Raw genomic sequence first — 26,401 nt, forward strand, 5'->3', positions numbered from 1 at the left:
GAAACAGAGCAGAAGAAACCAGGCACAGAAGACAGTTTCCCTTTTCATGCTTTAATCCCATACCCTGTGCTCCATGGACGGAGGGAATGGTCTCCCCAGTCCTGGCCATGCCCACAATCAGAGCAGACGAGGTTCATAACTATTCAGCCTCAGCTCCACAGAGCCTCTACCAGACAACGGAGACCCTTGGGCCAAGAAAGCCTAGGCTTTAGTTCTTACATGAAAATGAAATCATGTAAGAAAACGCAAACAAGGCAGACATGAAAGCCATTTACTCCTGGAAAATTTTTCAGGGTCTCAGGTCTCCCTGATGTCAGAGGGTGAGGCGGGGAGGATGAGGGTGGGGAGTCAGGAGAATAGTCTAGATGGCCTTGGTCAGCAGCAACAGCTCTTTCTTAATTTTCCCATAATTTGAGCTCAGATCTTCTCCAGTTTCCTTCATGTAAATAAAGTGAGCCTGTCCACCATGATTCTACAATCGTTAAGAGTGCCTCTGTCAGCTGATACCATTTCAAAAATCCCCTCACAAACTCATGTGATGAGGATAGGGTGGGTGGGCTTGTATATACGTGGAAATGTAAATGATTTCACCATGATTTTAATCAGGCTTTACTGAATCCCTTGGCACTCAAATGCTACATCCCACTTATGGCAGAGTAAGTGCCAGGGACAAAACCAAGAAACTGGGAGGCCCAGGCACAAGCCTTCTCACAGGAGAAACACCCACGAGCAAAGAGGCTGCTGACTGGGCCCCCCTTTCAAGCAGTGCCTGGCACCTGGTGTCGTTTTAACCTTGGAGAGGAGAGCAGCCTGACAAGGCCTACATGAAGCTGCCTTCATGTTTCTGCCCATCATATGCTACTCACACCTCTCCCCAGAGTGAAAGGAAAGTGCATGGTAAGGAAGTGAACCAGTGAGAGGTTTGTACAGGTAACCTGTGGGGTGAGGCGTGGTTCTCCTGCCCTGACTTCAGGGCTGTGTGCTTTAATGTTAGAGCCCAGGGAGGACGGCATCCTAAAGGCTGGTCCCTACCAACCCTGAGGATTGGTCCTGGGCCACTTCAAAGCTGAGACTGTTAAGTCGTCTTCAGGATGGGGGCAAGTATAATAAGCCCAACCTCTTGTGTTTTCCACTCCCCTTGTTTCACACCTGCCAGGAGGAGGCGGGAGCATTTTAGCCAAGGAGAGGCCTCATTTCAGGCAAACTTTGGGAAGAACATCTCCTCACGGTGTGGAGGAAGGCTGAGAGGTCCTGCCAGGGGCTACTTTAGCTGCCGGAAGGTGTCATCAGACTTGGGCAGGTCAGGCAGATGCCCTAGACAAGGTCTCCTCTAGCCGACAAGAGGGCCTCACCCAGTCCCTCCCCGGGAGAGGGCCGAAGGCAGATGTCCCCACGTGCAGCCCTGGCTAGGAGGCCTTTTGTGAATGGGTCCTCTGGTGCCTGATTAAGTGGTAGCCTCTGCTGAAGCTCTTCCCGCAGGTGGGGCACGTGAACGGCTTCTCGCCTGTGTGTGTCCGCTGGTGCCTGACGAGGTGATCCCTCCGGCTGAAGCTCTTCCCACACTCGCTGCAGCGGCAGGGCCTCACCGAGGCGTGTCCCCGCAGGTGCTTGGCGAAGGCGGCGCTGTGGCTGAAGCAGCGCCCGCACTCGCTGCACAGGTACAGCTCCTCGGCCGCGTGCGTCTTCCGGTGGGCCAGGTACCGCCTGTGGTCGCTGAAGTCCTCGCCACACTCCCCACACAGGTAGGGCTTGCCTCCGAGGTGGATTCTTTGGTGGGTGGTGAGCACGGATTTCTGGCTGAAGCTTTTGCCACAGATGGTACAGAAGAAGGGCTTCTCTCCCGTGTGCGTCCTCTGGTGCCTGACGAGGTCGGAAGTCCAGCGGAAGTGCTTCCCGCAGTCCTCACACCTATAGGGTTTCTCCACGGGTGGGGTTCTCTCGGCCTGGACCTGAGGGGCGGCCTCACCCAGACTCCTCCGGTTTAGCGGGTATTTGTGAGGAGCGTTCATCCTGTGTACTTTTTGGTGCCTGGCGAGATGGGAACTCCGTGTGTAGCTCTTCCCACACTCCATGCATTTATAGGGCTTTTCTCCTGTGTGAGTTCTCAGGTGTCGAATGAGGTGGGAGTTACAAGTGAAACTCTTTCCACACACAGGACAGTCATGATGTCTCCCTAACAGCGGGTGGACGGGCATGGTTTCCTGAAGATTCGTTGAACTACTGACTTGAGAAATCTTTGTGCCGAATTGTCTTTCAGTAAGTCTAACGGGATCATCCTCAAAGACTATTTCCCAGTCTGGAGTTTGGTGAATTTCTGCATCTCCCGACACAGACCTGTGTGGATCCTCCAAACTCAGATCTTCTTGCTCAGGACGCTCTTCCTCGTCGTCACTCCTGTCTCCTGTAGAAACAGAGGGGAGAAAGGAGGAGATTACAGACGTAAAAGGTGTGCCTTCTGCACAGTGGAGAGAGTTTTACACTGTTCTGAGAGGGCAAGACCATATAGAGAGAAACTCGCTTCTCAACTGCAGAGGCTGGAAAAAAAGAAGTAACTGGTCAACTGAGTGCCTGTGTATGCTGAGAACTTTCTTACATGTTATCTCATGCTGGCAACAGCCTTCATGTGGACAAACATTATCATCCTCCTTTCACAAATGTGGAGGGACTTCCTTGGTGGTCTAGAGGTTAAGAATCCACCTTTAAATGCAGGGGATGTGGGTTCAATCCTTGGTTAGGAAACTAAGATCCCACATGAAGTGAGGCGACTAAGCCTGTGCATCACAACTAGAGAAGTCTGTGTGCAGAACAAATGTGGAGACTGGGGATCAAGAGTTTGTGTAAAGGCTTAAAAAATGGTATAGCTGCAATTCCAAAAGTTTCCTTTTTTTCTTGTCACCATTTTGTATTACAGAGCCCTGAAACCAATGACAGGTGTGAAGAGGGGGAGAAAAGAGAGAATGTTGGCTTCAGAGGGAGACAGTGGTGTTGGCTGAGCCGTTAGAAGAACCAGAGAGAGGGGCTCTCCAGAAGGCGAGGGGAACACTGGCTAGAGGAACTGCCAGCCAGGGGGTGAAGGTGGGGCAGACCCCCTATCACTCCTCACCTGTATAGGTGAAACTCAGAATTTCTGGCTCTTCAGGCTCCTGAGGCTCTGGGACCAGAGGCTCCTCTTCTCTGACGTGGGAGAGCTCGTCTAGTCTGGGGATTGGAAAGGCTGCTCAAGAGAGGGAAATAGGACATCACGATTGGCTCAACAGTCCCCTGTGTCAAGAGCAGATCTTTTCTGTTCGGTAGACTGAAGAAAAATCCCATAGGCAGGCCATTCAAACCTCCTGTCCCTTTGGCTTAAGCCCCTGATGGGAACTGTGTATCTCTTGCCTTTTACCAGCAACTCAATAATCACACAACTGGCAGTGGTTACTCTCTTTTCCTATATTCAAGTAAGTAGAATATTCCAAACTTTTATTGCTTGCTTCAAAACTGATATGCTTACCTATGCACACTAAGCTAAAACTCACACTGAAACTATAATATTACAGCTCTATTTTCTTGTTCCAACTACTTTCTAGGCATTTTCTCTTCCCTTTAATTTTGAAAGCTATCATCTTCTTCACCTGTCCATGTCACCAGTGGGGTCAGCATAAGAGAAGTGTAGTATGTACAATCACAGGTCTAAGACACCCTCAGTTTCCAACAAGAGGAAGATCTTTGTGCTCAGGACACTCTAGAAACACTTGAAATTCCTTACACAGGGAGACCACGATTCCACAGTCTTCTTCCAAGACGTATTCCCCATAGAACTCTTTCTGGGTTGGATCCAGATCGCTCCACTGGTCCTGGGAGAAGCAGACAGCCACATCCTTGAAAGTGACCAAGCCCTGAAACAACACAAGGATTCCATTACAATGTGATGCTTCATGAAGCCTCATATCTAATTCCTGGAATGAAGGTCATTGGTACAGGCACAGTCCATCCAAGAGACAGAGAAACTCAGACGGGACACCTGGTTCCTTTCAGGACACCTGTGTTTCATTTTCTGTTGCTGCTTCCCAAGTTTCTGCTCTTGCAACTGACCCTCTTCTTGTTCCCTCCAATCCAACAACTTTCCCTCAGCACCAGACTACACTGTTCTTCCCAAGGATATTATTTACAATATGAGAAAGGTCTTGGAAGTCATCAGTCTAATGCTATCTGTATCTCTGCAAAAATTCATCTTTTCTAGGAAGTTCTTCCTAACTGCCCTTACCTAATCATGTACCACTTAAACACTCTACCTAGCATCAACAGGAATTCCCTCTTCAGCTCTACAATCTAAAAATAAGGATGAGCTCTATTCCTTTATTCTCCAGCCACTCAGCTTAGTTTCAGGGCTCCTGACCTGGTGAACTCTTCATGAATGCCATGGCCTGACTGAATAAGTCCCTAGAAGAGAACAGCAACCAAAATCAGAAATCGATTTTTCAGGCCAGTCAGTCACCCTTACAAATGACTATCAAGTTTATTTCCTAAAATCAAAAGCAAATCCTCATTTGACAACTTCAAAGCTGTACCAGAGTTTTCCCAAAACAACCCCATTTTGTTAGTCCCTCAGGTCAGTGGCAAATCAAGAAGCTCTGGAGCCTGCAGATCCAACTAAGATGTTCTCCGTGAGATGCAGCTCCTTCCCTTCCAGACACGCGCAGAACTCAGAGCTTAACCTGGCAATGGACAGTGAAAGCCTGTGTCCTGTCTGACCTGTTCAGCGTACAGCTAATGCTCAATGGTTCCTCTAGTTCCCTGCAGTGCAGACGGAAATGAGGGCGCACCTGTGACAGAGCAGTGAGAAGGGCAACCATCTCGGAGTTTCCAGGGTTCCTCTCTTCAGGAAGGGCTGGGTCCTGGAGCACTGGAACCTCTAAGAAGACAGGAAGGGGAGATGAGTCACGTGCAAGGCAGCCCTATAACCAGCAAAGAGCTGAGCATTCCCCATGGTCTCTGGTGGGAAGGGTGGGGTCGAGACACTGGCCTAAGAACAGTCTGAGTCACCCCGAAGCTGCCACCTATAACGTTACAGGAATGCCAGGGGAATAACCAAGAGTGGCCCTGTTCTCGCGAGACTACGGCTAGTACCGCCTCCTTTCAACACCCTGAGTCCTGTGGCTTCCTCCACTCATGCTCTACCAGCCTCCAGGTCTGAGAGCAACACCCCCACCCGTCACTCAGCCATGACCCCCCTCTTCCTGCGGGCTTCCCACCGCTCTCCTGTAGGGGCTGGAGCTCCGACTCCTGGCACGGGGTCTGCTCTTCTGACGCCCCCAGATCTGGGCTCTGTGTGGTCTCCTCACGGAGCTCCTCGGGGGTCAAGGTCTGTGCAGGGTCCTGCAGCTCACTAGGTGACCCGGGCTCTGCTCCTGGAGGCACTGTCTCCTCGGACAGGACTTCCTGGCCGTGAACATGGACAGTCACCTGGGAACAATTCCAACTTCCAGTCACCGCTGAGTCAGGATAAAGTCCTGGGTGTCACAGAGCTTACATCAGGAGAAGCTGCGATCAGAAAACTCCCAGGGGGGCCCAGGTAAAGAGGGGAAGTCCAGTCCCCCTGGTGTGTGCGAGGGGGGAAGCTCAGGTTACTGTCGCCAGAACAACTGGTGGGGCGGGGAGAGGGGCGCGGGACATTCAGATACCGCCCTGTTTTCTTTTTTCCTTCAACCCTGCCCATCACTGGGGCTCTGAGGTGCCATCCTTCCGATCACCCTCTGCTGTTTTAGGAGGGGCCTCTCTGACTGAGGGGCTAAGAACCTCTGAGGAAGTCACAGAACTCTCCCCCACCCCAGGAAAATGAGGTTCAATACCCAAAGGGAAAAGGAAAGCAGTATCACCCTTGGTGATGAGGCCAAAAAGACGGCCTCCCCAGGCAGGTGTTTCAAGAACCAGGAAGTCACACACACACACACACAAACACATACACTCCACTGTCCCATGGGGCGTATGGATCTAAGTGCAACCAAAGGGCAGAGCCAGTTAAGTTTACGAGGTGATTTCTGTGAGCCCTAGCCATCCTTGCAGCCGGTAGACCCCCTCCGCATCACACAGATCAGGACTCCCCCTCCTCACCCACCGCCTTGGTCTCCTGGGCTGTTTCTGCAAACCCTCCACCAGGGTCACGGCCTCCTCGCCGCTCTCGGGCCGCTGGCCCCGCACCCAGCTCTGCAGCTCTCCGGGCAGGACAGTGAGGAACTGCTCGAGCACCAGCAGCTCCAGGATCTGCTCCTTCGTCCTCCGCTCTGGCCTCAGCCACTGACGACACAGTTCTCGGAGTCGGATGAGGGCTTCCCGTGGGCTGGCTGCTTCCTGGTAGCGGAAGCGCCGGAAGTTCTGGTGCGACGTCTCAAGCACAGGGTCATCCCTCTGTGAGACAGACTCCGGCCGACAGGGGAAGTCATCTTCCAGTTTCACCATGAGAATTCCCTCTTCTTCCCAAAGATCCTGGTCCTCCGGCTCCAAGGCAGTAGCCATTGTCTGGCTCTGAGGTGGCCTCAAACCATCGAGAGCTCACACCGTTCCCCCTCTATCAGCCTGGGCGCCTCCAAGAGTTTCCTTCCAAGGGACCTGGGGTAGAGACGTGAAGACAGACAACAGGCTAAGCATGAAGGTAGACACAGGAGTCACAGTTCTGAGCTCAGTCTTAGTCCTGTACATATAACACTCCCGAACTCAACTCCCCTTTCCCCTAATCTCTGTAACATACTCTACATAGACTAGTTGGAATAGGGTAATCCGTGCCTGAAGGTATGTTCTCCCATTCCTTTTCCTAGGCAAGGATCACACCTCATACAAAAACAAACTCTGCATTTCTATTTCATAAAATCTGTGAACCTTAAAGGAAAACGGTAGGAGAAAGGACGCTTAAAACTGCCTGCTAAAAATGTGGTATTGATCACAACCCATTTTACAAACACACACACGCTGACACATACATGGGGATATATGTTCCGAGAAGTGACATCAATAGGCCTGAAATAGAGAAGACTTCATGGAGGTTCAGTGAAATGATCACACTCCGTTATCAATTTCTTCTGTAACGTGGGGACTCTCAGAGATTTGAGGGGAGGACTGTATGAGGTACCAGTGAGGAAAGCCACAGAAACAGCGGCTGGCACACAGGCACCCTCTGAAGTGACCTTCCTCCTAAAATGTCTTTAATTGGGAGAACTACAGACCCTCAAACCTGAATGCTGTAAACTAAATTCATGATTCTTACTCCCAAATCCACCCCTCTTCCTGGTATCCTGTTGGTTGAAATCATCACTTTGTTAAGTAAACACTCAACTTTATAATCTTTGGATTCAATGTTGATTCTTCCCTGTTGCTTATAGCTCATTAAACCAGTTCTGCCTCTTAAGCCTCTAAGTCTGTTTCCTCCTGCCTGGGCCCTCACCTCTTGCCTGGACTATTGCCATGACTTCCTTATTGGGAGTCCTGTAGCACTCAGCTATGAGCAGAGTGCAACAAATTCACCAGTTGAGCTTTTGCAGAACACAGAATCACACACCATTCTTCTGGACCTCTGATTCAAGTCAGTCTAGACAACTGTATCTTTAAGAAATGCTACATATGGTTCTGATATACACCCTGGTTGAGAAACACCTAAGGCATCTATGATTAAGATTGAGAGTCCTGGAGTCACACAGCCAGACTGTCAGGGTTTGAATCTTCACTCTACTGTTTATGAGGTGTGGGGCCCATGGTCAATTTTTATCCTCCTTCCCCATTTCCAGAATGGAGGTCAGGATAGAATCCATCTAACGGGGTTACTATGAGGAGTATTTGTGAAGTGCTTAGAAGAGCGATGGTGCCCCAATGTTAACTATTATCTTTCTGAATTACAGTTACAATGGCATCACCCAACATTTTAAAACAGTAACTTTGTAAGGAAGATCAGTTCCAAAATCCTTGGCATGGCACATGAAGCCCTTCACAACCAGCCTGTTTACTGTTCAGGGCTCGTATCCTCCCCTTTCCTCTGTGGCACTTGCTATAATGAATGCATTGCTCACCTCCCTACAGCAGCGTGTCTTTACAGACCTCCAAGTCCCTAAGGGTCTGTTCCTTATGTATGGAAAACTCCCACCCCCGGTGCTGCATGTGTGCTCTTATTTCTCCTTCATTTCCGGGATTTGCAGTTTAGGTCTTAATCAGATTTCTGGATTACTGCAGCTGCCTCTTCATGTGAGCTTCCTGTCTACAGGTTCATTACCTTTAAGTTACCATTCATCGTTATCACCAGAGTCAGTGCTCTTCACAAATCTGGTCCTGTCCCTTCCTTATTTAAGATACTCAATCACTCCTCTCTGTCTTGTAACTGAAATATGAACTTCTAAGGATTATGTATTAGGTTGACCTTCATGTTACTCCTTTGCCTTCCTCTCCTTTCAAACACACACACAGAGTGCACGTGAAGCACACAAAAGCCCTATCCTCTTTGTCCTCTCCACATGCAGTTCCTTCAGAATCTTGACCCTTCATTAGGTTAAACTTGTCTTTCAAGCCACAGATAAGGCTTCATGTTTTCTGAGATGCTTTCTTTGAACCCATTCCCTGGCCCTTAAGCATGGTTAGGAATCACTGCTTCCCTAGATCTGAGCCCATCTGTATCTCAAATCTGCCATATCACACAGCCAGCGTGTATCTTTCCTGTGAAACTTCTTGAAGTAGGGAGCTATGCTGTAGTCAATCTCCAATACCCGTAAGAAATTGCATGATAAATGCATCTAAATGAGTAAGTTTCCACTTTGAAGTTTCCTTCCTACATTAACAGGATGAAAGTCTTTCCTACTGTAAGTTTCTATTCTTTTATTCACCAAATCTTGTTAAATCTATGTTCTAAATCTTTTAAGTTCATCCACCTCATCTCCTCTGCCATTCCCTTAGTCAAAGCTTGATGATCCACTAACCCCTATGACCGCAGAGGCATGTGTGTGGGTTCAAATATCGCCAGTGTCCTCCTCGTGGCTGTCCCCACCACCACTCTTCATGTGCAACCTGAGGGGTTCTTCATGTCCCCATCTTTTTCTGCTTCACTACAACTGCCCCTGGAGAAGGAAATGGCAACCCACTCCAGCGTTCTTGCCTGGAGGATCCCACGGACAGAGGAGCCTGGTGGGATACAGTCCATGGGGTCGCAGAGTCAGACACGACTAAGCAACTAAGCATACGTGCACAACTGCCCCAGATTCACCTCAATGTCAGTAATCCACTCTTTTTAAACTTTTTGACAACACCACATGGCACGTGAAGTCTTAGTTCCGTGACCAGTGATTGAACCCATGTCCCTTGCATTGCAAGGGCAGAGTCCTAACCACTGGACCACCAGGGAAGTCCTAGCAATTCATTCTTAACAGCTATAACATGCTGTCTAATGTGCAACACTGCCCATTAACAACCAAATTATTCATTCTTAAAATCTTAATTCTTAAAATTATTCATTCTGCTTGTGTCTCAAAGCAGTTTTCATTCAGGCTCACTTCATTTTTCTATTACCTTAAAACATGTACTATGTAATTTCATGGTCTGTTCTAGAAAGTTCCATAATTAACAGATCTCCCTGGGCTAATTTTCCCACATATTAAATCAGCTCTACCTCATGGTGGTTTTTCTTCATGAGCAGTTTGTAATTTTTTTTAATGCTTTTGCCCATTTTCTTTGGGAGACCTGAGAGCCCTAGGTTATAAAAGTGAGCCCTTTGGATGAAATTTCATTTGCTTCTACCCAAGTACTAGTGGTTTCAATGATCTTAATTTCTCAGAGTATTTCTTGAATCATGCTGACAGTGTGTTATTTAGGCCTAAGACTCTGACCCAAGGCTATAAAGGCCTACACTTCCCTTGCCCTTCTGTGTGATCAGTAGACACACTTTCACAGGAGTAGCTTTTCCAGGCTCCAGGCTGGCAGATGGTTCAACTCCATATTCCTCCCCTGTCCCTACCAGTCCCCCACTTTCATATCACATTGTTGGGAGTACAGGTATTAGAACCCCAAATACTAGAAGCCTTTATTTTGGTGTGAAATCTCCTTGGGCTGTGGTGGAGTCAAGAGTGACTCCCTCCTCCAGCTTTTATTTCTGGAACCTACACATTTACCTTTAGCTTTGGGGAAGGGAGGTGGATGAGTGCCAGCATCCCGAAATGGACAGGAGTCATGTCCACATCAGTTCCACTTGCAATACTTCAGAAAGGTCTGAGTCTTTTTTTTTTTTTTGATGTGGACTGTTTTTAAAGTCTTTATTGAATTTGTTACACTATTACTTCTGTTTTATGTTTTGTGGGATCTTAGCTACCCGACCATGGTTTGAACCTGCACACCCTGCACTAGAAGGTGAAGTCTTAACCATTGGACCACCAAGGAAGTCCCTGACTAAATTTCCTAACTTATAAAATCAGCCAACACCTCCACACTGTCCACAGGAAAAAATCTGATCTCCTTATAATTTGACTCTCGAGGCCCTGCAAGACCTTGCCCCTGCCCATCTTTATTCCCATGACTGCTACTCCATTGTATGTTGCTGCCTGCATGTACAGCTCTCTCTCTTTTCTATGCTCTCACTGGGTTTTTGTTCTTGATGCTGTTGACACTCTTTGAAATACCCTTTCTACCCCCTTTACTTGGTCAACTCTATCCTTCAGACCTGCTTTTCCTGGACACCTTCCCTGGTCCTCCCAGACTGTTTGCACAGGAAACTAGACCCTGTATCACAGCACACACATCCATCTACTTTATGCGTGCTAAGAATCATTCACACTCCTGTTTAATTCACCAGACCACGAAGCTCTGAGGACAGGGCTGGATAGCACCCAGCTCAAGGCTGTCAACAGGTTCCCAGGCAAAGACCACGGTAAGTCTTTTTAAGTCTTTCTCCAGAAGGACAGATCCAGTGTCTTATCAATTTTTATTCATTCATTTGTTCAGCAAACTGTGTGCTAGACAGATGGATAAATAAGGAAAAAACACTTGTTATTTGGATTGTGAATAAAACAGAACACTGTCAGTGGTTCCTGAAGTGAGAAAACCACAACTCATCACAAGGAATCTTCAGGTTGCCCTGGGATAATCCACATATAAGTCACAAGAACTCTGTGTTTGGAAAAGAAAAACGAAGTTATTTTCCTCTGAAGATCTGAATCAACTTTAATAATCACAAAACCAGACATAAAGTAATTTAATGCAACTACAACGATTGATGCTTTCAAACTGTGGTGAGAGTCCCTTGGATAGCAAAGAGATCAAACTCGTCAATCCTTAAGGAAATCAACTCAAATATTCATTGGAAGGGCTGATGTTGACACTTCAATCCTTTGGTCACCTGATGCGAAGAGCCAACTCACTGGAAAAGACCCTGATGCTGGGAAAGAATGAAGGTAAAAGAAGAGGGTGGCAGAGGATGAGATGGTTAGAATCACCAACTCAATGGACATGAGTTTGAGCAAACTCTGGGAGATAGTGAAGGACAGGGAAGCCTGGCGTGCTGCAGTCCATGGGTCACAAAGAGTTGGACACAACTCACCAACTGAACAGTGATGATTTACCAGGACAATGCCCCCCCCACCCCGGCATCTGCAAGGCAGGGGAAGAAGATGGTATTGATACACAGGGTCTCCAGCTTAATGAAGGGATTTGTATTATTAATGTCTTAAAAGTCCAAGAACTTCCCCAGCAAAGCCGGCCAGGAACTCTCACTGTTTTCATGAAGCACAGTCCACAAAATTCCCTATTACAGTGTCTATGTGCTACAAGAGAGGGTGCTGCTCTTACAGGGCTTTGCTTTCCCCAAAAAGAGGATATAATAGCACCACATAAAACCTGATTTATTTGCTTGTTTTGTATTTATCTTGGCAGACAAAGAAGATGAGGTGGAGGCAAAAGGTCAGCAACAGCGGGGACTTCCCTGGTGGTCCAGTAGCTAAGAGGACCTGGGTTCGATCCCTGGTGGGGGAACTAGATCCCACATGCCACAACTAAAGATACTGCATGCTGCTACAAAGATCAAAGATCCTGTGTGTCACAACTAAGAGTTCGCACAGCCAAACGAGTGAATAAATATTTTTAAAAAATCAGCCAACAGCAGAATAAGGGGAGGCAGAGCTGTCCTTGTTGGGGCAGGAGATGGGAAGGGAGGAGGCGGGCAGTGCTGTGGGAAGAGTACCAGATTCAGTATCCAGAGATGTATGTCCAGGCCCACATCCCTATGAACCTGGAGTTTCCTGAGACAATGGACACGAGTGCTTGTAAAGGATGAAACTCTCTGCAGACAACCACGCCCCTAATACACAGGATTCACTGAGGTCTGTGACAGCTTACAAACTAGTGTGCTGTGCAAATGTTACACGTCAGTACTAGAGTTAGAAAACGGACATTGTATTTTATTCTGCCCTTTACAGGATGGGCTACCCTGCAAGTCTGCCTAGGAATTCGTTGCCTTTGCTATTCTAATGCCTCCCCTCAGTGTCTGTCCTTGGAATGGCTCTACAGTGATAGCTAAAAACCCAAAACCAGGATGCTATAGAGAGATCTTGAGGCCAGGCCAAAAAAAGTGAAAGACCTGGTTTCAGAAGGCTTGAACATGATGTCTGCAGAGACGCTTCATGAGCCTTGGCCTGGGCAGGCCGTATGACCTAGTCTCTTCAGTGTTTCTAAGATGTCTGGGGCAAGACTGGGGAGGAGAGGTGGCGAGGCAAGACATTTCTCCGGTCTTTGGTCCAGCTGTCTCTGTCTCTGAGTGAGCTCCATGCTAGTGAGCTTCTCAGGTGACTCAGTTGGGATAGAATCCACCTGCTAATGCAGGAGACTCAAGAGACACGGATTCAATCCCTGAGTCGGGAAGATCCCCTGGAGGAAATGGCAACCCACTCTAGTATTCTTGCCTGGAGAATCCCATAGACAGAGGAGCCAGGCTACAGTCCATGGGGTGGCCAAGAGTCAGACACGACCGAGCACACATGCATGCCTGCACACACACACACACGCGCGCGCAGGCCAGTGAAGGCCCTAACTCAATCCTACTGACAAGAACAGAACACTACAGGCTGTGAAAAGATAGCTGGGTCTCTAGCTTAAAACGTGACTACGTGGGTGGTCTATAGTCCTACAGCATCTAACCTAAAGACTGATAGGATCTGCTGGATCTATTTACTGGCAAATAATCTTCAGAAGCAAACAGTGATCAGAGGTTCAAATGATGATATTCATCTGATACTTAAATCCCTCCCAGTCTCCCTTCTCTGAATGATGCAGGCCCAGAGCCTGGAGATGTGAATGTCTGTTCACTGGGGCTAACCAGACCTGGCAACTTCTCCTCCTGCTGTTCTAGAAATCAGCCAATAAAGATTGTTCACTGCCCTTTACCACTCCTGCACTGTTCTTTAAAACTAAAGATTACCCACTAAGATCCTCCTACTGGAAAGATTCTTCCACTTTACTGTTAGTTATTCTTAGGCTAATATCTAACCACACTCTACATATAATGGTTAGGGGCTCTGGAGCCTTAGTCTGGACCCCTCTCCTCATTTATTAGCCAGGGGATACTCCTTAAACCTCAGTCCAAATTTCAGAATGTGGCCAACACTTCACACCTCACATAGTTGTTTACAGGATAAATGAAGTAACACACCGAACTGCTCAGCACAGAGCTTGGTATATGGCAGATGCTCCATATATTCTGTTCTCTTTCCTTCAAATTACTTTAAATTCTTTTGGGAAGAAGGCAAGATTTAAATGATAAGCAAAAGTCCTTTCAGTTCAGTTCAGTTCAGTTCAGTCACTCAGTCGTGTCCAACTCTTTGCGACCCCATGAATCGTGGCACGCCAGGCCTCCCTGTCCATCACCAACTCCCGGAGTTCACTCAGAGTCACATCCTTCGAGTCCGTGATGCCATCCAGCCATCTCATCCTCTGTCGTCCCCTTCTCCTCCTGCCCCCAATCCCTCCCAGCATCAGAGTCTTTTCCAATGAGTCAACTCTTCGCATGAGGTGGCCAAAGTACTGGAGCTTCAGCTTTAGCATCATTCCTTCCAAAGAAATCCCAGGGCTGATCTCCTTCAGAACGGACTGGTTGGATCTCCTTGCAGTCCAAGGGACTCTCAAGAGTCTTCTCCAACACCACAGTTCAAAAGCATCCATTCTTCGGCGCTCAGCCTTCTTCACAGTCCAACTCTCACATCCATACATGACCACTGGAAAAACCATAGCCTTGACTAGACGGACCTTAGTCGGCAAAGTAATGTCTCTGCTTTTGAATATGCTATCTAGGTTGGTCGTAATTTTTCTTCCAAGGAGTAAGCGTTTTTTAATTTCATGGCTGCAGTCACCATCTGCAGTGATTTTGGAGCCCAAAAAAATAAAGCCTGACACTGTTTCCACTGTTTCCCCATCTATTTGATGGGACCGGATGCCATGATCTTAGTTTTCTGAATGTTGAGCTTTAAGCCAACTCTTTTGCTCTCCTCTTTCACTTTCATCAAGAGGCTTTTTAGCTCCTCTTCACTTTCTGCCTTAAGGATGGTGTCATCTGCATATCTGAGGTTATTGATATTTCTCCCGGCAATCTTGATTCCAGCTTGTGTTTATTTCATCATAATTCCAAGAAAAAAATTTAAATGCACAGATTTAAAATCTTGGTCTGTTTACTATTATATCTAAAGTACAGTGTCTCGGGAGTTTTCTGGGCTTCCCTGGTATCTCAGACAGTAAAGAACCTGCCTGTGATGCAGGAGACCCAGGTTTGAATCCTGGCTCAGGAAGACCCCTGGAGAAGGAAAATGGCTACCCACTCCAGTATTCTTACCTGGAGAATTCTATGGACAGAGGAGCCTGGCGGGCTATGGTCCCTGAGGTTGCAGAGTTGGACATGACTGAGTGACTAATACAAGGGAGTTCCCTGGCAGTCCAGTGGTTAGTCCATTGTTCTCACTGCCATGGTGCAGGTTCAATCCCTGGTCAGGGAAGCAAGATCCTGCAAGCCACTCAGTGCAGCCAGAAAAAGAAAAAATAAAGTGTTAAACCAAGACGAGAGTCCTTGAAAGCACTTACAAGCAAAGATTAAACAAGGTCCCTGGGACACAGACAGGATGAAAACTTAAAGATAGGTTCTCCCGCCTAAGACCACGTTAGCAACGCTTCTACTTAAATCACAGTTCTGTCCCCTCCCTTGAACAGGAAGAGGCAACCTGAGGCAAATCCAGCGTGTATAGGCATACCCTGTTTTACTGCATTTCATCTTTATTATGCTTCAGAGATAATGTGGTTGTTTGTTTGTTTCATTTTACAAAGAAAAGGTTTGTGGCACCCTGCATGGAGCAAGCCATTTTTCCACCAGCATTAGCTCACTTGATGTAATTACACTTTGATAATCCTTGCAGTATTTCAAACTTAATTATTTTTATATTTGTTATGGTGATCTGTGATTAGTGATCCTTGATGTTACTACTGTAATTGTTTTGGAGTGCCACAAATTGCACTCATATAAGATAGCAAACAATCAATAAATGTGTACTTTCTGACTGCTCCACTGACCAGCTGTTCCCCCATCTCTCTCTTGTCCTATTCCCTTAGACACAATAATATTGAAATTAAGAAAATTAATAACCCTACAGTGGGCCCTAAGTGTTCAAGTGACAGGAAGAGTCACATGTCTCTTGCTTCAAATAAAATATGAGAAATGAATAAACTTGATGAGGAGGGCACATTTCAAAGCTTCATCCAGAGTATGGCCCTGCTGCTGCTGCTGCTAAGTTGCATCAGTCGTGTCTGACTGTGTGTGACCCCATAGACAGAAGCCCACCAGGCTCCCCCGTCCCTGGGATTCTCCAGGCAAGAACACTAGAGTGGGTTGCCGTTTCCTTCTCCAATGCATGAAAGTGAAAAGTGAAAGTGAAGTCGCTCAGTCGTGTCTGACTCTTAGTGACCCCATGGACTGTAGCCTGCCAGGCTCCTCCACCCATGGGATTTCCCAGGCAAGAGTACTGGAATGGGGTGCCACTGCCTTCTCTGAGAGTATGGCCCTAGCCCTCTTCAATTCTCTGAAGGCCAAGAGAGTTAAGGCAGCTGCAAAAGAAAAGTCTGAAGCTAGGAGAGGTTAGTTCATGAGGTTTAAGGAAAGAAGTCATCTCCATAAACATAAAGTGGAAGGAGAAGCTACAAGTACTGATGAAGAAGCTACAACAAGTTATCCAGCTCTAGCTAAGAAAATTCATGAAGGTGGTTGCACTAAACAGCACATTTTCAATGTAAACAAAACAGCCTTTTACTACTAGAAGAAGTTGCCATCTGGAACTTTCATAGCTACAGCGTGTATATTCAGTCATGTCTGACTCTTTGCAACCCCATGGACTGTAGCCCACAAATCTTCCCCGTCCATGGGACTGTCCAGCCAAGAATACTGGAGTGGGCTGCTGTTTGCTACTCCAGGGGATCTTTCCAACCCAGGGACTGAACCCACATCTCTTCCGTTTCCTGCACTGGCAGGCGGACTCTCTATCACTGCACCACTGGGAAGCCCTCATAGCTAGAGAGAAGTCAATAATTGGCTTCAAAGCATCAAAGGGCAGGCTGACTCTCTTGTTAAGGGTTAATGCAGCTGGTGACTTTCAGTTTTAAGCCACTGCTCATTTACTATTCTGAAAATCCTACAGCCCTTAAGAATTATGTTAAATCAACTCTGCCTGTGCCCTATAAATGGAACAACAAAACCTGGATGACACCACATCTGTCACAACATGGTTTGTTGAGTATCTTAACCTGGATGACACCACATCTGTCACAACATGGTTTGTTGAGTATCTTAACCTGGATGACACCACATCTGTCACAACATGGTTTGTTGAGTATCTTAAACTCACTGATGAATCCTATTTCTAAGGGTAAAAAAGACTTATTTCAAAATACTACTTCTCATTGACAATGCACTGGGTCACCCAAGAGCTTTGATGATGTACAGATTAATGTTGTTTTCATGCCTGCTCACACAACCACCATCCCATAGCCCATGGATGAAAGACTAATTTCGACCCTCAAGTCTTATTATTTAATAGCAAGAGAACTAGAATCAGAAATGGAGCCTGAAGATGTGACTGAATGCTATAATCTCATGATAAAACCTTCATGAATAAGAAACCTCTTCTTATGGAAGCAAGTGTTTTCCTGGGATGGAATCCACTCCAGGGAAGGTGCTATGAAAACTGTTGCAATGACAACTAAGGATTTAGAATTTATACAGCTTAGTTGATAAAAGCAGTGGCAGGGTTTGAGAGAAATGACTTCAATTTTGAAAGAAGTTCTACTGTAAGTAAAATGCTATCAAACAGCACTGCTTGCCACAGAGAAACTGTTTATGAAAGGAAATCAACTGATGCAGTAAACTTCACTGTTGTCTTATTTTAAGAAACTGCCACAGACACCTCAACCTTCAGCCAACAGCAGCCCGATCAGTCACCAGCCATCAATATCAAGGCAAGACCCTCCATCAGCTAAATGATTATCATTTGCTGAAGAGTCAGATGATCGTTAGCATCTTTTTTTTTTAAGCAATAAAGCCTTTTAATATTAAGGTATATACATTTTTTTAGACACAATGCTATTGCATACTATTGCATACAATTGATTACAGTACAGTGGAAACAGAATTTCTTGGGAAACCAAAAAAATTGATGTTTTTTTACTGTGGGATCTCCTTTATTGCAGCCATCTGGAGCTGAACCTGTATACCCAAGACGGCCTCTGCAAACCTAATCCAGAAGGTAAAAGAAATGAAAGGGAAAAACTTCACAGACTTCTTGCCTTCTAACACATCATGATCAGTGTACTTCAAACCATGTTTAAAAACTATATGACAGTCTTGCCATTTAATTTTTTCTGGCTTCATTAGACTCTAACATATAAAGACATAAATATCTCCTGCCCCCAAATTTTGTAGCCTTTTGTGGTTAGGATCAAGGTCTAAAAATGTAATTGAGAGTAAATATAAACATGAAAACTGCAAATAAAGCTATAATAATCGCAATAATTCACTTTAGTTTTAATTAAAGTGTTTCCTCGGAGAAGGTGATGGCACCCTATTCCAGTACTCTTGCCTGGAAAATCCCATGGGTGGAGGAGCCTGGTAGGCTGCAGTCCATGGGGTTGCAAAGAGTCAGACACAACTGAGCGACTTCACTTTCATTTTTCACTTTCATGCATTGGAGAAGGAAATGGCAACCCACTCCAGTGTTCTTGCCTGGAGAATCCCAGGGACGGGGGAGCCTGGTGGGCTGCCGTCTATGGGGTCGCACAGAGTCAGACACGACTGAAGCGACTTAGCAGCAGCAGCAGCAGCAACAGCAAAGTGTTTCCTTTAGGTAGTCAAAGCTATGGTTTTTCCAGTAGTCATGTATGGATATGAGAACTGGACTATAAAGAAAGCTGAGTGCCAAAGAACTGATGCTTTTGAACTCTGGTGTTGAAGACTCTTTGAGAGTCCCTTGGACTGCAAGGAGATCCAACCAGTCCATCCTAAAGAAAATCAGTCCTCAATATTCATTGAAAGGACAGATGCTAAAGCTGAAACTCCAATACTCTGGCCACCTGATGCAAAGAACTGACTCATTTGAAAAGACCCTGATGCTGGTAACGATTGAAGGCAGGAGGAGAAGGGGATGACAGAAGATTAAATGGTTGGAGGGCATCACCGACTCAATGGACATGAGTTTAAGTGAGCTCTGGGAGTTGGTGATGTACAGGGAAGCCTGGGGGTGCTGCAGTCCATGGGGTCACAAAGAGTCGGACACGACTGAGCAACTGAACTGAACTGATAGGTATGTCCACAGGCCCAGGAGGCACTCCTGTCCCACTGTTGACAGTTCTGCCTTCAGAGGTAGACAACCTGTGTTCTTCCTCCTGGAGATTATCATCTGGGACAAGTCACATCAACTTATCCTGAAAATGGGGATGATTTTCTACCTAAAGGTAGAGAGCTGGATCATTTTGAGAAACTATCCAGCTTTTTGATGCTAACAGAGGAGGAGCTTTGAGGGGTACAAGGATATGTGGCCTCTTTATTGAGCACTTGAGCCATAATTTATTAGCTTAGCCTGAAGATACTGAGAGGAATTTACTCAAGAGTTGAGAAGGGCCAGAGGCCAAATACAGGTTGTGAGTCCAGAATTAACACATCCTGCCACCACGAGCCTAGTGGTTAACCTCCAACATGAAGCTAGGCTTTTTAACCTTACAGGTTTTTACTCAGTGGTTAATAGCCTGAATAAAGCGGGCCAATCTATATGCCTCAGTTTAAAACTGAACATCAAAAACTAATCTGGGAGGGGGATGGGAGAAAAAAAAAAAAAAAACTAATCTGAAGTAGGAAAAAGGTGACCACCCAACCTGACATCCACCCTGATGAGGGCAGCAGCTTTTATGCGGCAGCCAACAAGAGTTAAACTAGCCAAATGCATTTAATTCACTACAATGAATATGGTCAATGTCAATCACATAGAGGAACCATTATTTAATGAGAAAAAAAAAAAGGATAATATATTTTGTAAACATAGTCTGACCTGAGGTGTAAATATGGATAATTCAGAATAGTTAATTCAAAAGTCATTCACTATGTTTTCAGTTTTTAATTAATATTCTGTCAAGATACTCCCTGCTCTGTATCTAGATGACTTCCTCCTGGCTTTGCTCCCCTCCATATGATGAGATGATGAAGGACGGGACCCATGCCTGCTGGACGAGAAGAATCAGAGTGGTACCAGGTTTCCACTGCAGACTACGTGACGGCCCTAAAGTAGAAGTAATCACAGGATGCCATTCTTGTGCTGTTTAGTGTCTGTCTCCCACTGTGAGCCCCATCCCTGAAGGCAAGGGCCTCCTTATATATTTTGATATTTCCAGTTCTTAACGCTTTGGTAAACACTTGATTAAAAAAGATGCTCAATAAAAAGTGTGATGCATTCAATTAAGTGGCTCACTTCTCTTCCTCCAACTTGAATATTCAGTTGTAGTTCAGAATCAGTGGGTACCAGGGCTTCTGGGGACAGTTACAGGAATTTGACATAAGCATTTATTTCAATCCCCTGCGGAGAATCAGGTGGCATGGACACATACTACTTTGCTACAAAGAATTAGTGGAGAGAAACTTCTTCAAGAGAGGAGAAAGGCAAGGGATGAAGTTCATTCAGCCCAGAAATATCTACTGAACATCAACTGTGTTTCCCACACAATTCAAGGTGCTGGGCAAAGAAAGAGGAAAAAAAGCACAGGCCTTGATCTGAAAGAATTTAATGTAGTTAAAAAAACAGCAGGGACTTTAATATACTAGGAACTCACAGCAAAACTTGAGAATATGGGTATAAGCTATATGAACAAAATTAAAGCTCCTATTAAGAGAATTAAGAAAATCAAGGGGAAAACTCAGTATTTCACCATCAATTCAGCTTAAGATAATGTTGCACTTGGCTGCAAAGAAGGACATTTTCTTAATTTCACAAATGAAAGAACTCAGACCTAAGTAGTTATACTACCCACACAAGATCGTGTTACTAGTTTCAAGCAGAGAGGTGCTCACACACAGTTCTTTTGATGCTCAAACCACTGGGACGTGTGAAGAAGTTTGGCCAAAGGCAGTGGTTCTCATTCTGAGAAAGCCAGATCAGCAGCGCCAGCACCAGAGGACTTGTTAGAAATGCAAATGATCAAGACCCAGCTCTGACTTACAGACAGTATCTCTGGGGGTGGCTCCAGTAACCTGTGGGCCTTCCAGGGGATGCCGATACTTGCTAAGTCTGAGGACCAGTACCAAAAGCAAAGGAAGGAAATCTAAGGTACGACTTTTCCAGTGCTGCCCAAATGTAAAGGCAGAAAAGTGTCTAGGACCATTATATGTTTTACGCCTCTGCCAAATAATTGGAAAAATAATGTTGTAAACCTGTAACTTACCTCATCTGTATAGTTTATAATGCTCAAGAGTCCCTCATTTAGTAGTAAACCTTGATATGCCCTCGAAATGACTGTCTACTGACGTATATACAGAGAGAGTGCAAAAGTGGTAGAGCAGAAGAAAGGAGGAAAGCCTAGGAATCCCAGGTGTTTGGTCCTAGGAAGAAAAGTTCCCATCCTCCCTGCACCCCTGGCAACCTTCTTACACCGGACGGTAAAAGCACAAAGTTACCCAAGAAAAATGCCTGCAATCCCTAACAGCTCCCCTGTCATGTATCTCCCACTAACAAGCCTCCCATGGCTGCTTCACACTTCCTAAGTGGCTTTCTGGCTCAAGGCCCATAGAGCAGCTTGGAAGAGAAGTTGGAGGGATGAGCGACTCCACTAGCTTTCCTTGTGGCTTCTGAGTGAGGCTACCCTGGGTGTCACCAGCAGAATGTGGACAGACAAAAAGCAACAGTTGTAAGTCTAGCCTCTAAGTAGACCCTGGATGTGCTAAGATGTGAGAGCACCCCAGGACCAAGGCAGGCAGGGTTATCAAAGTGACCAGGAGAAAAGAACATCCGTGTCCAGAAAAATTAAAACCTGGCTGACAACTTTCCGAGAAAATGAAGCAAATCCATGGCAGACAAAGTAACAAACTTTTAGTGAAACCAGACAAAAAGCCGGGCCCGGGTAGCGATGGTGTCGAGAAGTGCCAAAACTAGCTGCTAGGGGTTGAGGAAGGGACGTTGCAAGTTGCAAGTGAAGACAGCAGTCGCTAGCTTGAAAGAAGATTCGGATCGGTCACGGTGAGCTGAAAAGGCACAGACCAGATGGTCTCCAAAGCCTCCGATGATCACGGGTAATAAAATCACGGGTGAGTGTATCTACGTGTGTTGCAGCGGAGTTAGTGGTTGGCAAGTGATGGGACTCGCCAGGACAGGGAGCCTTCGGGAGGACTGCTCTAACCAGGTGAGAAGCGGGGTGAGAAAACACCGAGCCGCTGGAGAAAACAGTTCAGGCCGCCGGAACTGAAGGGGCCTCGACCACTCCTCCCTCGGTTTCAGGGGGAAGGGGGGCCGCTGGCGCGGAAGCAACGGGAGGTACGAACTAACTGCGTTTCTGCAGGCCTCAGGAGGGGGCGGAGGGCGGTGGCTGCAAAGAAAGAAGCATGTATCGCCATCCACATCCCCGGAGGCTCTAGCTTCGGCCTCCAAGACACATGGGGACCACCACGCCTCGGCCCCCTCCACGCACTGCCGCCACCCCTTCCCCAGGACAGTACGATTCCCCCGGGGCTCCAGGGGGGCGGGGTCTCCGACCCCTCCCCCTCCTCGCCGCTTAGCCCCGCTCAGCCCGCTCCGGCCCGGCCCGGCCCAGCCCCCAGCACTCACGGCTCCAACAGCTCCGGCGGCTCCTCCCCTGCCCCGGCTTCTCCCCCACCCACTCCCGGCAGAGGCAGCGCCGCCGGATCCGAGCCGCGCGGGGCCCGGCGGGTCGGAACACGTGGGGCTTTTGCGCCCGGAACCGGAAACTGCCCTTCGCTCCGCCCCCTCTCCGCCCTGGGGCCTTTCTAGGCTCTGGGAGGATTGCTTGTTTCTCTGTGCCCCCTCGTTCTAGGAGGCTCACCGGGACGCGAATCCGAGTCAAGGGCTTCAGATAGATCGCTTCTGTCCAGCTCTCCTGCCCCGCTCTGCAGGGGGACGGGCTATGGGGTTGTGGTGGGAGTGCATTTACACTCGTGCCCTTGCAGCGGGGGGTGTGTGGGGGGAACTCTTTTTTCTTTTTTCTGTTTCAGCTGTTTTGTTCGTTTTAATTTTGATACCTATATCTTTACCTGTTTTTCTTGGTCCCCTCCCCCCCCTTTCTTTGCATTATCAGGGACGCATGGTAGAAAAGAGCAGTTTGGGGGTTGACTACTGCCTCTTGTAGCTGCCATCAGTTGTAGGGATTCGGACAAATCCACCTCTGAACCTCAGTGTCCATCTTCTTTAATGGGCCAAGTAATACTGTTACTGTAAGGGCTAAATAATATCTTGCATGTGAACTGATTGGAGCTTAGTAGAAGCTTGCTGGTCTGCTGCTTAGTGGCTTCAGTCTTGCCCAGCTCTTTACTACCCCCGAGAACTGTAGCCCTCAAGGCTCCTCTGTCAATGGAATTTTCCAGGCAAGAATACTGGAGTGGGTTTCAGTTTCCTGCTCCTTTTGTGTGTATGCACATGTATGTGTGTGTTCGTGTTGGAGTCATCAGTTTGCCATTTTCTCCTAGTGGTGGGGCCAGTGTGAGGAAAGCAGGAGAGACTCCCATCCTGAAACCTGTCATCCATCTTAAAGCAAGATGTAAACTGGGCCTGAACCCTGCCCAAGAGTGAGGAGACTGTTGCCAATGAAAATCATATCTCCTGGAGACTTCCCTTCCTACAGATGGCAAACGCATATTGTAGTTCAGGTCAGGCTGCCCCTCTTAGATTAACCATGAAGACATCCCCCCTTGATGTAAAATCATTGTCCCCCCTACCCCCCTCACACATAGGGTTTAACCTTAATTGTTTATTCTCCTAGCACCTACTGTAAAACTCAGTCATATACAACAAAGAGGTTGCTAACATGTAACCAGTCCTGTGGGGGCCAGGGGGCGTGGTATAAAACTGGGCCTCTCAGAAACATCAGGGTCCTTGTTGGGAGCTGATTCCCCTTGGACCTGCTAGCATAATAAACTGTACTCCACTGTCTTGAGTGTCCTCTGAGGTGTGTTTTGTGACTCTGGATTCCACAACATTAGCAAGGGGTCTTGGACATCTGTTCATAGTACATATATTTCATCCTTATTCCTTCTGTCTTTCTGCATGACATTCCACAGTCTGAATAGCCATTCGCCTAGTAATAATATATGTTGTTTATAATTGTTATCATGGACAGTGTTGTGTCAGTCTGAGTGTGGGTTGGAAAGGAATTTCCGAATACAGAGTATTTCAGAAAGGGGTAAGTTTATTAAGAGCAGGGAGCAAAGATAATGCGGTCCCAACATATGCAGCGGGCGGACCTCATGACCGACCAGAGAGAGCCAATGCTTTTCATGGACTAGTAGCCAGTATTTATAGTTTCAACACGAAGAAAATCCTGCTGGGAGGGTGGTATTAGGTGATTGGTTAGGGTGGGTATTTTTGCCTAATACAAAATACCAGGGGCCAGGAAGCTGCCTGGTAGGGATCCGGGGTCTTTTGGCAACGGTTGCTATAGGGCTCATTCAGTTCCAAAGATAACCTTGGTGCTGGGCCCTGCATCTGTGGCCTCAGTCTGGGACTCCCAGACAACACTGTAATAAACATACTCTACGTGCATTTATGCAACAATGTCACTAGCATTCTCACAAATGCTGAGAAATGTATACACTTAATAGCTGTGTATGAGAATCTTTCCTTCCATATCCATGTGGTTACTTTATGTTGCCAAATTTGTATATTTTGATCCATCTGTTGGATAAAAGTGACATCTCCTTGTTTTACTTTTCTGTAATTAATATTGTTAAAAAGCAAGAAGCCCCAAATAGGGTCATTTGCTCCCCAGGATAGCAAACCAAGACTTAATCAAAGTTTCAACCGTTCCCAGAAATGTGACCTTTAAAACAGTCAGTCTGAAAGTACTTCATCAACACTAGTGAGGTCATCTGCATGATAAAGATCCTGCAGTACCTTCCCTTCAAAGAAGGCAGCCTGGTCCGAAAGAATCCTTTTTCCTTTGTTTGCTCATACAGCTCATACAATCCATATATATCTTCCTATATACTTAAAAGCAGAGACATTACTTTGCCGACTAAAGTCCATCTAGTCAGGGCTATGGTTTTTCCAGTGGTCATGTATGGATGTGAGAGTTGGACTGTGAAGAAGGCTGAGCACCAAAGAATTGATGCTTTTGAACTGTGGTGTTGGAGAAGACTTTTGAGAGTCCCTTGGACTGCAAGGAGATTAGCCCTGGGATTTCTTTGGAAGGACTGATGCTAAAGCTGAAACTCCAGTACTTTGGCCACCTCATGTGAAGAGTTGACTCATTGGAAAAGACTCTGATGCTGGGAGGGATTGGGGGCAGGAGGAGAAGGGGACGACCGAGGATGAGATGGCTGGATAACATCACGGACTCGATGGACGTGAGTCTGAGTGAACTCCGGGAGTTGGTGATGGACAGGGAGGCCTGGCGTGCTGCGATTCATGGGGTCGCAAAGAGTTGGAAACGACTGAGTGACTGAACTGAAATGAACTGACTGATATATATATATATATATATATATATATATATATATATATTCTTTTTTTTAACATTCTCTTAAAAACAGATTTCTTTTTTTTTAATAATTCTATTTCCTTACAGATACTATTTCCTTACAGATGCAAACCCTAAAGATACTATCAGAAAATTAAACAGAGTTAATCATGAATTTAGTAAAGTCACAGGATACAAAATCAATACACAAAAATCACTTGCATTCCTATATATATGTGCAGACAGGGACGCCTGGCGTGCTGCGATTCATGGGGTCGCAAAGAGTCGGACACGACTGAGCGACTGAACTGAACTGAACTGATATACTTAAAATCATCTCTGGGTTACTTATAACATGTAATAGGATGTAAATACTTGGGAAATAGCTGTACGTACAATGTAAACACTATGAAAATAGATACTTGGGTGCAGCAAATTCAAGTTTTGCTTTTCGGAAGTTTCTGGATTTTTTTTTTTTTTTTTTTTTGCCATGTAGCATGTGGGATATTAGTTTCTTGACCAGGGATTGAAACCACACCCCTTGCTTTGGAAGCACGGAGTCTTAGACACTGGACCACCAGGGAAGTCCCATCTGGAATTTTTTTCTGGATATTTTTAATCTGTGTTGGTTAAGTTCTTAGATACAAAAAACACAGATATAGAAGGCCAACTGCATGCTCCGAAAAACAACAAAGGAAACTTTGGGCCAACCCAGTACTTGCCTCAGGCCCCAGTTAGTGATTGCTTTTTTTTCAAAGTTTCAAAGGGGCAGTGAGGGGCTTGTTCCTCTGCTGGTTTACCTGGTAACTAATGAATCCACCTGACGTCATTTCCCCCCATCCCCCTCCCTGCCTTGGAAATGAAGACTGCCACCACGTCCTGCTCACTGGGCCCATACTTGGAGGGGTGTTGCTCCAGCAACTGGCTTCAGATGTGTAAGATCCTCCATCCATTAAACTGTTGATGTCTCTGTTGTTGACTCCAGGCTCTTTCTTTGTTCTTAAAGCTGGGCAAGTGCAGGCCTTATAGACCTGTGGGATGCAGCCCAACACTGAGTTAGATCTAGATAAGGAGAAGTTTTTCACAAATAATGTAGCTAAAGGCAAAGGAGAAAAGGAAAGATATACCCATTTGAATGCAGATTTCCAAAGAATAGCAAGGAGAGAGAAAACATTCCTCAGTGATCAATGCAAAGAAATAGAGGAAAACAATAGAATGG

General features: G+C 46.4%; 1 protein-coding gene across 6 annotated transcripts; it reads right to left on the reverse strand.

Annotated features, from left to right (window-relative positions):
• Nucleotides 1-30: 30 nt before the first annotated feature.
• Nucleotides 31-22,473, reverse strand: ZNF202 (zinc finger protein 202). Of its 6 annotated transcripts, none has more exons than XM_069554226.1 (7): nt 22,320-22,473; nt 6,094-6,588; nt 5,235-5,445; nt 4,806-4,894; nt 3,749-3,878; nt 3,104-3,214; nt 31-2,401 (listed from the first exon to the last, which is right to left on the reverse strand). In XM_069554226.1, the coding sequence occupies exons 2-7, from the start codon at nt 6,493-6,495 to the stop codon at nt 1,407-1,409; spliced, it is 1,938 nt and encodes a 645-aa protein (XP_069410327.1). In that variant the 5' UTR covers nt 6,496-6,588; nt 22,320-22,473; the 3' UTR covers nt 31-1,406. The 6 variants fall into 6 exon arrangements, with proteins under 6 accessions (XP_069410327.1, XP_070145420.1, XP_069410328.1 ...); XM_070289319.1 differs by having other exon boundaries at nt 6,098-6,588; nt 22,320-22,421; XM_069554227.1 differs by lacking the exon at nt 22,320-22,473 and adding an exon at nt 14,816-15,621.
• Nucleotides 22,474-26,401: the final 3,928 nt, after the last annotated feature.

This window comes from Ovis canadensis, chromosome 15 (genome assembly GCF_042477335.2).
Source record: "Ovis canadensis isolate MfBH-ARS-UI-01 breed Bighorn chromosome 15, ARS-UI_OviCan_v2, whole genome shotgun sequence".
Lineage (NCBI taxonomy): Eukaryota > Metazoa > Chordata > Mammalia > Artiodactyla > Bovidae > Ovis > Ovis canadensis.

Coding starts and splice junctions, on each gene's coding strand:
- ZNF202 (XM_069554226.1), bottom strand. CDS start 6,495: ATGGCTACTGCCTTGGAGCCGGAGGACCAGGATCTTTGGGAAGAAGAG. Junction 5,446..6,093: donor CCAGGAGACCAAGGCGGTGG/GTGAGGAGGGGG, acceptor AATTGTTCCCAG/GTGACTGTCCATGTTCACGG. Junction 4,895..5,234: donor CCAGCCCCTACAGGAGAGCG/GTGGGAAGCCCG, acceptor CTGTCTTCTTAG/AGGTTCCAGTGCTCCAGGAC.